The 10,842-nt window shown below is 47.8% G+C and overlaps 2 protein-coding genes across 2 annotated transcripts; one reads left to right on the top strand and one right to left on the bottom strand.

Annotated features, from left to right (window-relative positions):
• The first annotated feature begins 323 nt into the window (after positions 1 to 323).
• Positions 324 to 1,344, top strand: LOC120902119 (brain protein I3). Its single transcript, XM_040310631.1, has 2 exons — positions 324 to 508; positions 601 to 1,344. Exons 1-2 carry the CDS (start codon positions 433 to 435, stop codon positions 1,032 to 1,034), a joined length of 510 nt encoding a protein of 169 aa, XP_040166565.1. The 5' UTR covers positions 324 to 432; the 3' UTR covers positions 1,035 to 1,344.
• A 77-nt stretch (positions 1,345 to 1,421) lies between these two features.
• LOC120902118 (cysteine sulfinic acid decarboxylase) lies at positions 1,422 to 9,093 on the bottom strand. The gene is made up of 4 exons (XM_040310630.1): positions 7,925 to 9,093; positions 4,412 to 4,568; positions 4,112 to 4,322; positions 1,422 to 2,483 (listed from the first exon to the last, which is right to left on the bottom strand). Exons 1-4 carry the CDS (start codon positions 8,660 to 8,662, stop codon positions 1,883 to 1,885), a joined length of 1,707 nt encoding a protein of 568 aa, XP_040166564.1. The 5' UTR covers positions 8,663 to 9,093; the 3' UTR covers positions 1,422 to 1,882.
• Positions 9,094 to 10,842: the final 1,749 nt, after the last annotated feature.

The raw sequence follows: 10,842 nt of genomic DNA, 5'->3' as shown, positions 1-10,842 counted from the left end.
GTTTTAGTACGGGCTGTTTGTTCTAAAATCGACAGCGATTGGTAGTGATGGGCAATACAGGGGTATCAAATACACAAAACAAAAAGAGAAATTTATTCTTACTTTTCAATTGAAATGAGTTTATTGATGTGTGTAAAAATAAACAGAAACAGATTGATCTAAAATTATGTAACAATATCAATCCAATATTCCAAGTTTTCCAAAAATTCCGATACAATTTGTACATCAAATGTTTGTACTAAAACTGTACACGGTTTATACATCTGACGTATGCGTTTATTTTGGAATCGCTGGTTGACAGCTGATTCATCGCCCTCTTGTAAACATTGACACACACTCACACACAGAAGCTAATTTCCAGTGAAGTTGTGCGAGCTTATTGTTTCGGGGTGCTAAAAAGAAATAATCAAGTATTGTGCGTATTTCCTCGTAATGGCTTCGCAAAAGTATTCCAACGAGCCGCCATCGTACGATCAAGTCATAGCGGATAGCTATCATTCGAACTATGGTAAAGAGAGCAAGATCCACTTCCATACCAAAACAGCAATCCACCTCCCCCCGTTGCGAAAACATTACTCATCTTTCTTTCTTTTTTTGCAGCAACGGGTAACGGGAACGGCGGAGCACAGCCTTCCGCTCCACCCACAGTAGCTGCTTCTGCGGCTTCAGCAGCCCCGTCGGCTTCCTACCCAAGACAGGAGTACGTTCAGCAGCAACCCATCGCGACCACCCATACGTACGTGACGCCGATGGCCGGATCGGTTCCGTATTACGGCACCATGGACGGTGGAAACAAGGGCCCGGTACCGATCGTACCGCAGGTAACCATACAAACCGTGCCGCCCCAGCGGGCGGAAATCATCAACCACCAGATCATTGTCGTGAACGGGTGCCCGGTGTGCCGCATCGGCATGCTGGAGGACGACTATTCCTGTCTGGGAATATTCTGTGCCATCTTCTTCTTCCCACTGGGCATACTGGCCTGTCTGGCGCTGCGCAATCGGCGCTGCACGAACTGTGGCGTACAGTTCTAAGGCAGGGTGGGTAGGGAACGGATCGAATCATGTATGCCAACCATTTCCCACGCACGGAATTGGTACTAGCTAACGGTATGTGATACTGAACCATTAGATAGGATGATATAATCTCACACACAGATATCAGGAAGCGAGAGCTGGAGAGGAAGAGAAATGAGGAAAGGAAATGGTACCTTGTATAATTTACAATGTTTTCTGTGTGTTTTCAGATGCTATTCATTGTAATCCACACTTATTATTATTGAAAGACAAACAAAAAAATGGACGAAAGAACGAGAAAATAAATGAACTATAATCACCCTTTAAACATTTCCGCAGCGCTTCGGTTTGAAGAATTAAATGTGATATTATATCAAGAAGAAAATTCCTTTTTAAAACGACACATTGATAAAAATAGTCATATATATTGGAACATGCTTACACTTCTAGCACAAATAAGTAATCTTAAGCGAACAACATCACCCCCATTATGGACGTGCATGCTATTCCACTTGTACCGTGTCTCTTCACTATCCACTATCGCATCCACCATATCTCCTCTACCAGGGTGCACCTTGCGATGTATTTTTGTTTTGTTTTGTTTTGCCTTCTCCCGTTCAAATTCTTGCACCATTTCGGAAAGAAGGTGACCGTTACATTCAATTCGTTTGTGTTTTGCCTTCCCTTTTTTTGTTGTAAATTTTACCCTCCTAGCTCCTAGCTAGTAAACGAATGCTTTCAATAAATACATCTGTACGCGATAAAGAAACGGGGTGGAAAATAAGTTAAGCAACAGGGGGGAGAGAAAAAAAACAACAAGGAATTCGCCCGAGCACGGACACACACTCACACACACACCCGCGGCCCTACAAATCCTTGCCCAATCGCTCAATCTCGTCGATGATGTAGTTCATGTCCGACTTGTCGAGCGACGAGTTCTGCAGCACCAGCCGGAAAAAGTTGGGCTTGTCGTGGATCGGCTGGTACGTGATCATCATCGAGCCGTCCTTCATCATGCGCTCCTTCACCTTCGGTGCGACCTTGTGCAGCCGGTCCCGGTACTCGGCCGAGTCGCGCGGCACCCCGCGCAGCCCCGGCGGCACGTACCAGAAGCAGACGTTGGTGCACTCCGGCTGCTCGATCACCATCTCGAAGCCGGGCCGCGCCTTAATACTGCTGGTAAAGTGTTCCGCGTTCTCGAACACCTTGTCGATGTGGGCCTCGAACCCGGCCGTACCCTTGGCCCGCCACATGAACCAAAACTTGAGCACGTCGGCCCGCCGGCCGCACTGGATGTGCTTGTCGCCGGTGTCGTACCGCGTGTCGTAGAACTTGTCCTTCTGGAACAGGTAGGTCGCGTTGGTCGAGTGCGCCTCCGCCAGGATGTTGCGGTGGCGGGTCAGCAGCGTGGAGCACTGCTGCGGTGCGGCCAGCAGCTTGTGCGGATTCCAGGTCACTGAATCGGATCTGCAAAATGTCAGGAAGTGAGATCGGAACTGAGTTAATTGGATACGTACGAGAAGCAATTGGAGACATTTTATCAAACTTTTCATTCAAACGCTGCACCGTGCTGCACGGTTAACGGCCTCCAAAAACGATTTCATTCAATGTTTTATCCACCCCGCCCCCTATGAAAGCCCAACTAGCCACGCCGACATGACCCACAGTCGCGTTACGGTTAGCCGGTTTAGCTCTGGTTTTTGCCTATACCTCGCCCCACCAATGTGCCAATGTGCGACCGCCACAGATCAAGGATGCGTCCATTTTCACCGTGCCGTGCCATTGACATTGGCCTTACTGTGCAGCATGGCACGGTTGTGAAGGCGGCCCCCAGTACCAAGAAATAGCTACCTTCAGGGCCCCCGGGGGCAGCTTGTGATGTTAGGAGGGGCGGCTGTGAGCGATTAACTACACCGCTACAGCAAAACCGGACCGGTAGTAGACAGATCTTTTGGGCCAATGTCGTTGGCATAAAGTGCAATAAGCCAAACGTGTGCTGTAAGTGTACCAGGCCCCCAAAACCGTAGCCACCACGTAGGTAGCTAATGAGGCGAGTGACGGTGCGAATTATATTTCCCACTCGCCGGAAAATTGACCCCAAACAAGCGATCGATCGAGCAGCACCGTCTCTTTCCGTGCGGTCTGGGGAGTTAATCACTTTGCCGGGCAATTATTGCATGCATTTGTTCCGATGCTTGGGCCTTTTTTGCTTTGCTTGAGTTTAAAATCAAGTGATCGTATGGAGGACACATGGGTCAGGTGCATGGAGCCGGAAATAAAGAGGAAGGCAGGGGCGATCGCTGTACAGATTTCTTCGCTGTCACAAAGCTGAGAGCGGCAGCAATTGTGTCATGAAAGTATAATCATCAAGTAGCAGCACCAATTGTCGATCGATCGATTAGTAACTGATCATTAAAAACAAAAACTAAAAAAACTGTGCCGATCTCGAACCTGATCGTGTCACGCTAAACCACCTCCCGCCGCAAAGGTCGCGCACCGGCTTGGCAGCTTTGCCGCGCAAAGTACAGTGCGGAAAGTAAAGGCCAAATGAAGAAACTTTTATTGTGATCGAGCGCACGGGTGGGTAAGAAGGGGTATGCAGGTAGCACTCATTCGAATGCATTGTTTAGTAGAACTCCGTGCAAGATGAAGCAGAACCCTTTTTAGCTCGCCTTTGCGCCTCCTCGCGCCAAACGCGCAAGGTTACGCGCAGTGGAGGCGAGAGTGGAACCACGTGGTAGTGTGGCAGTGTCAGAAGCATTCCAACTCGATCGAGCTACATTCATTTCCTCGTTCAGCTGGACAGTACAGTACGGCAGACAGAGCTTGTAAGAAGCAAGGGGGAAGAAATGTGCTGTCCATCAACGTGGGTCACAACCCCCCAACATCATCAGCAAGAACTCAACAACAAAAACCAGTAAGAATGGTTCTATTCTTCCTTGTGCCGGTAGCAAACCTGTTTTCAGGCTGTGTTTTTTACCCCCAAAACAGGGATAAACACGTCCCGAGATCACAACCAAGCACTCGAAGCACGCAAACGCAACCACTGTACACACTTCCGGTTGTTGCTTGTGACGCGGTAGAAGCAGGCTTACCTTTCGATTCCCTTCAGCAGGGTACGATACTTCTTGGACATCAGTGCACCGCCGCCCCAGGCCGCATCCACGTGCATCCAGAGATTGTACTTGGCGCACAGGTCGGCAATCTGCTCCAGTGGATCGAACGCACCAATTACGGTGGTGCCCGCCGTGGCCGACACCATGAACGGGAGCGCTCCCTCGGATTTGGCACGGAGGATTTCACTTTCTGCAAACACGAAGCAATGCGTTCGAATCAATATCGTAAATGATGTTGTTCACCTTTTGCCGGGTGTTTTTTGTTTGTTTCCAACATACCCAAATGCTCGACACGAATTTTGCCAACGTTGTCGGTCTTGATAGCGTAGACGTTGTCTGAACCGATACCCATGAACGACGCCAGTTTCTTCACGGAGTAATGTGCGTCTTCCGAGGTGAAGATCACCAATCGGGGAAGAGCATGCAATCCTTTCGTCTGTAAAGAAGCAAAAATAATAAGTAAATTGAATGTTGGTTGAAGTCATCAATAGGTACCGATTACAAATAGATAAAGGATCAATCCGAATCTGTTGCCAGATGATCATATATGTGCGATGATAATCAGGGAAAGTTCAGCTTTCAAATAAACAGAGCCGTTTGAGTATTCTACTTGATACAGCAAGTCTACCAAGTGCATCTAATGAGTATTTTATTAGCAATCAAGAACTTTACTAATGCCATACACTCTACAGAGTAATTTAACCTTTTCGCTTTACCACTTCAAAGAATTCATGTGGCATGCAATTAAGGCTTAATTAACGCTGACAATCTATCATGTAGGAATCTTTTAAGCTTATGAACAGCTTGCGGAATATGCGGAACCTATCCCAAAGGATTTGAAATTGCGTCTTTAACTCAACTCTCGTAAGAACGATCTTCGTCTAGTAGAATTCTTTTAATTTATCATATAGTTTATATTGTTTATAAACTTCTAAGAACTCGATCAAGTGATCGAGAACTCATAAAAGTCCTTGGTTGCTTAATAAATTGCCATAGGTTGTCATCCTTAGTACATAGACCATACAAAATATAAAAATATCACTTTAGATCAACAAGTCGTTCAAGTTTAAAGAGGCTGTCAAGCAAATTTGTTACAAGACTGCCATTATTCCTCCCAGGATCATCCTCTAATATGTCCAATTCATATCAAATTTTCTTACTGAGTTGACACTATCGGTAGGTGTAATCGAACGCTTGATGTAAATCAGCTTATCAATCAGCTGTTGAGATTACGACCGTCTCGTCTAGCCGGTAGTGTTATGTTATGACCTTTTCGATGACGCTTATATTTCCACAACAAGCTAATTTCAGTTTAAACCGCTGTTAAAGTTTACAAACCCAATGTCAATGTGCATGATTTGTTTGTTTTATTCAGAAATCCAGCTCAATCCAAGCTTATCTACAACCGAGATTGTGTAATGTTGAAAAGAGGTAGAAAGCGACAACCGAGCGCAATGAGATTAGCGATCGAGTCAAGGCCTACTATCGGTTCTGCTAACAATATGCAATGGTTGTCAGTGACGTGCAACAAGGGGAGATTTCCCACCTCATTAATGCAATTGTGCCCTCTAGAAGGCTGTGGCTAGCATGCAAAGTGAGCACCTCTCTCTCTTTCTCTCTCGCACCTCTATCTGACATCACATAATGATTGATCATGCTGTCGATAGCGTGATCACAGCGTGCGGATTTGATGAATCAAACGCGATCACTAAGCGATCTGATACGGACGTAGTATTAGCGATAATTAGCGTCTACTAATGGGTGGATAGGGGTTACCCCCCGTACACACACTCGCACACAGTAGTCTGCTTGTCTCGTTGCGCTTTGTACAATAACTCCCCCATTTTGCTTGGAGTTTCCTTGTACTGGGGCGCGTTTATCTTTCGAGAAAGGCTGGGTACTTCCATGAGGGGATGGAAATTCCAAGCTCTCGTGAATGGAGTTGTTTGCTGTCTTTTGTTCCTGTGTCTATAGGTTTAATGGGAAAATTCTTACAAAGCTTCTGCCTTTGTTGCATGATTGTGCAAGCAGGAAGAATGAATCGAAGGAATGCTCTACAGCGCTTGCACTCGTCTCTCGTCTATGAGAGATGGAATGAATATTAAACAAAAAGGTGGCAAAAATTGAATAAAAGTGAGACCAAAACAAACAAAAACCAACTAACCTTCACGAGAAGTGATTATAACGGCACACGAAAGCGATCACCACCACGATCGCGGAATATCAATCAACCAACCAAAAAAAAAGAGAACCTGTTCCACCCGTAGGCACTGTTTGTAAACAGACGAGATCTCGGTTGATATGCATGGGACGGGTTCTCTTGGCGCCCCTTTTTAATGTTGTCGTTTTATTTTACAAGTGTCCAATTTATGATTTTGAGGAAACAGATCGAAGAAACCGGCTCAAACCACTTTGCGAGACAGAAAATGGCAATGTTGAGCCTTTTTTTGTTTTTGGTCGTTTAACACACTCCCTCTTCCTCAAGACGGGAGGTCAAATGGATCCTTCACAAACACCGCTAGCTTGTCAATGCCATGCCCACCTCCACCCTTCACTTGACAAAAACAGTTCACTGATCGATGGAAGTGGCGCGTGTCGGCCGAAAGCCTCGGCAGTTGCCGCCGCCGGTGCGCAAGAACACGCGCGTGGCAGGATTTTGTGATCGCGAGCGCACAGTTCAGCGCCTGTTGCTGTTTCCTCCCCCCATAACAGAGGTTCTGTTTTCGCGATGTATCGGGCACGGACACACACACAGCCAATGTTCAGGGCCAAAGTCATCATTGGCTGTTTAAGGGGCCAAGAGCCTTTCCGCCGCCAAAGAGGCGTACGGTGCAAATAAAATTCAACAACACCAGCTAGGCCTACTGGGCGCAGTAAAAGAGATGTCACGGTGTGATTGGCAGCGAGGTAGCAGGAAGTAACACTTCCCCTTTTTTAACGGTTGATTGGATTCCTCGGGGAAGGGGATGGTCGGATGAGTGAGCGGGTCGGTAGCTTCTGGTCGGTTTTTATGTCTTTCATGGACATCGCAAGGGGTAGTTCTCGCGCCTTCTGGCCTTCTGGTGTACTATTTGAGGATCGGGCCCGGTACACACGCGAAAGGGGAGCCTTTTTACAGCTTCAGAGTGCATCACCGTTTGGATGGGTAGGGTGGGCAGGCTATTTTAAGGAGCTTGAGTTCGTTCCTGCAATTAACCCCATATTAGCACCACACAGAGACACACACAAACATCCCTTTCACTTTAGCTACTGCCGGTGGCGCGATCGATGGTCGAAGCGACAGACGGGAATTATATTTAAATCATCATCATCAGCAGATGGCTACGTACAGATAACTCGTGCCAATGTTGAGCGCTGTGAATGAGGATGATGCCACACGCTAGTGCCGGCAAACAACCGCCAGACAAGCTGGCGTATAGTTTCGTAGAAAGGGAACGTTCTAGGGATTGCTTGGTGTGCGACACGTGCGAAATGAAAGTGTGATGCTAATGGCACTAGAACCATTTTGCGCTGCAGTTAGTACATTCCGTTTGAGGATAATTTTGCAGCGCACATTTGTGTACTTAATCTTAATAGCGATAAGTGTGGCCACAGTGTGGGGTTTACTGGAAGATGCTTAACTGCTGTACAATAATTGGAATAGACTGGTAATTACACGCTCTCTTATATGGCACAGTAAAACAGCAAAAAGTAAAATTGTCCTTCTTATTTTCCCATTCCACAAACACATACTCATAAGCAGTAAAGTTAAAAGCCCTCCCACATTTAGTGTCCTTTCTAATCGCAACCTACCTTAATGTCGGGCATGAACTTGTGGCGAGCGCAGCTAATTGCGTACCCGTTGGCCATCGAGCCACCGGGCGCGAAAATTCCATCGCCCTCACCATCCGGATAGCCGACGATCGTGCGCATTTCCCGCAGCACCACCTCCTCCATCAGCACAAACACGGGCGACACCTCGTACGTGTAGACGCTCGGGTTGAGCGCATCGGTCAGCACCTGGCCCGCAAACCCGTACGGATCGACCGACGAGAACAGCTGATTCATAAAGTACGGATGGCCCGTCTTGACCGAATGGCGAATGGTGGCGCGCGTCAGCTCCAGCAGCTTCTCGTGCGTGTCCGGCTCGTCCTTCAGCGCGAGATCGAGCGTCCGCTGCAGCTCCTCCGGATCGACCCAGTTCAGCACCTTGTTCGCCCGATCGGTCGCATTGAATACGGCCGAGTTGAGCACCTCGGTCAGGAACTGCGTCAGAAACTGCTGATGCTGCTCGCGGTTCGGCAGGCTGGCGTACCGCTTCTCCGACACTGCTGCTGCTGCTGCTGCTGCTGCTGCCTGCTCGTCCACCTGGGAGGCTTTGCGGATGTCCGACTTCTTGGGCAGCACACTGGTCACCCGATCGGCACCGCTGACAAACAGCTGCTGCACGTCCTCGTCCTCCGACACGCCGGCACTGTCCGAGCCGCTGGCATAGGTGGCATTGTCCTCGATCACCTCCAGCCCAACACTACACACACCGTTGGCGGGCATTTTGTGTGTTTTATTTGCTTTCGCGTAGCACTGATGATGTGGATGATCAACCTGCTGTATCTGTTCCTGGTCACACTGTTCCTTGGTGGAGGCGCCTGACTCTCGCTGAGCTGCTCCAAAAATCACGCAACACACGGGCACGTGGGGCGAAAGGATGCTGTGTGCGGTTACGTTGCACCTGCGGGCTGCTGCCAACTATAATGGACACTGAGTGCAAAGAAGTGTATACGAAATGCACACAAACACACGCACGCACACGCACTCTTTCTCTCGCACACACATACACACACACACGCACTGCTGCTTGCTGCGCAACGTTTGAAGCGGTCAGGCTCAAACTAAATTCCTTCGTCCATTGGCGCGCGCTCTTATATATGAAGCGTACTGGCCGGTTCTCGCTACCTAGCCTTCCCACCCCGTGTGTTTGTGTGTGATGCGATCGCGGGCATATCGAATGCATCTACAACGGCGGCCCCATTCGCGGCCGGATTATCAAACCCCTCAGCAAAGCAAACCGACGAACCGCCGTTCGGCTCCTTCCGTTCGGGGCGCGCGATCGGAAGGTTGATCGTGTGTGTGTGTCGGCCGATCGTTCGGTTCGCGTCCCCTAGTACACAGAACGTACGGGGTGGCATGCACTACAGAACGACTACGCGCGTGCTCTCGCCCGTTGGGCGATGTGCGAAATTGGTTGTAGCGCGAACGGGTGGCAGTGGCACGCGCCCTACCGCTACCGGAACGTGTCGGTGGTTTTGATTTGACGTACGGGCGCGCGCGCGCCACAGAGCAACACGCTACCGTGTTCACAATTCGGCGAGGTTAGTGCATGCGATGTTCGCCTGTCATTGTGCTGGTAAATCGATGGAGCAATTAGTTGAAGGAGGAGTTGAGCAGCAAAAAATATGAATGAATCGAACGTAAACTGGTGCGTACGGGGCACGATCGATTGATGCAAAAAAAGCGTTTTCGTGCGAAGATCATTTGCTGGCAGATGTGGAGCAAAAACTTTCGACAGGAGTGCACGATACAATGTTTGATGCTGCTGGTAGCAACGGGTCACTCCCTGGTGAAGGGGGGGATTATTTACTAAACTAAACACTTAAACGGGTTTTAATTGTTACCTGACCGTTACGCAAGCCACTTCTAATAACGCTTCCCGGTAGAGACATGAATGAGTTTGAGGCGCGTGGGGGGGATGTATCCATCTGCATGATCACCTCCCTTCCTTTACCAGCGTGCATTATTTGGACTCGTCCTTGGCAGAACGTTTCCTCGAGTGATCGCGAGTGCAAAAAATAAAAATAAAAAAAATTATGCTAAACCATATCGACCTGACCGCCGTGCCCCATGTGGTCTGTGTGTTATGCTTGTTTGCCCGGAAGATCAGCGCTCGATCGTCAGGCGGCAGTCAGTCTCGGGTGCCAAATGATACGGTGTAGAAAAAGTCGTTATTGTTTTGCCGTTTGCTTGGCCGAGCTAGAAAAGCATCACTTTCGCATATTAATGCTGGTGCTGCTCTACCTTGAACTTATAGCGCCTCACGCGGCCTGCGCCTTCCCGCTTCTTCTTTACGCCTCATTTCGCTGTGCGTGCGTGGATCGGAAAAACATTATTATTTCCTTCTTTATCACAATCTCAAGCACGCACAGCTGTACCACTGTGTGATAAAACATGTGCGAGCTGATTTTTTGCTTCTTCTTTATTTCTATTGCTCCTGAAGGTTGAACAAGCTGGTCAGTTAATGTTTGCAATTGTAGTTATTATTAGTATTATTATTTTTGGTTCCATGAGTCGCAAAAAAATTGTTACCGTTTGATCGGTCAATTGGAACATCCTTATTAACGGTGGGAGTTTAAATTATCGTTTGATTAACTAATTCATGGCACGCTTAACGTTTTGCGTAAAATCGGCGTAATGATTGTTGCGCACTGATTGTACGGAAATTTGGCTGTATTGCAAATTAGCAAATTAATAAATTTGTTTTCCTAACGAGGCGTAGTGTATTTGTAACGTATTTATTTATTTCTGCATTTATTTATTGACATTTTTTAATTGACTTATTTTGGAGCATCCCGGGGGTAGTTCAAATTGTAGATCCTTCTATATATGGCTCGTGATAATTTCTGCACAAATCTGCTTAATTAAAGAAAAATAAAGTTTGAAAATAACCTTGTTTTGTA

This window comes from Anopheles arabiensis, chromosome 3 (genome assembly GCF_016920715.1).
Source record: "Anopheles arabiensis isolate DONGOLA chromosome 3, AaraD3, whole genome shotgun sequence".
Lineage (NCBI taxonomy): Eukaryota > Metazoa > Arthropoda > Insecta > Diptera > Culicidae > Anopheles > Anopheles arabiensis.
Note: the sequence above shows the minus strand (reverse complement) of the source record. Positions and strands in the feature narration are given on the sequence as shown.

Bases quoted from the DNA above. Each gene is read 5' to 3' on its own strand.
- LOC120902118 (XM_040310630.1), bottom strand. From the start codon at position 8,662: ATGCCCGCCAACGGTGTGTGTAGTGTTGGGCTGGAGGTGATCGAGGAC. The intron at 4,569-7,924 runs GTAGGTTGCGAT...GCTTCTTTACAG, and splicing joins AGTTCATGCCCGACATTAAG to ACGAAAGGATTGCATGCTCT. The intron at 4,323-4,411 runs GTATGTTGGAAA...TCGTGTTTGCAG, and splicing joins AATTCGTGTCGAGCATTTGG to AAAGTGAAATCCTCCGTGCC.
- LOC120902119 (XM_040310631.1), top strand. From the start codon at position 433: ATGGCTTCGCAAAAGTATTCCAACGAGCCGCCATCGTACGATCAAGTC. The intron at 509-600 runs GTAAAGAGAGCA...CTTTTTTTGCAG, and splicing joins TAGCTATCATTCGAACTATG to CAACGGGTAACGGGAACGGC.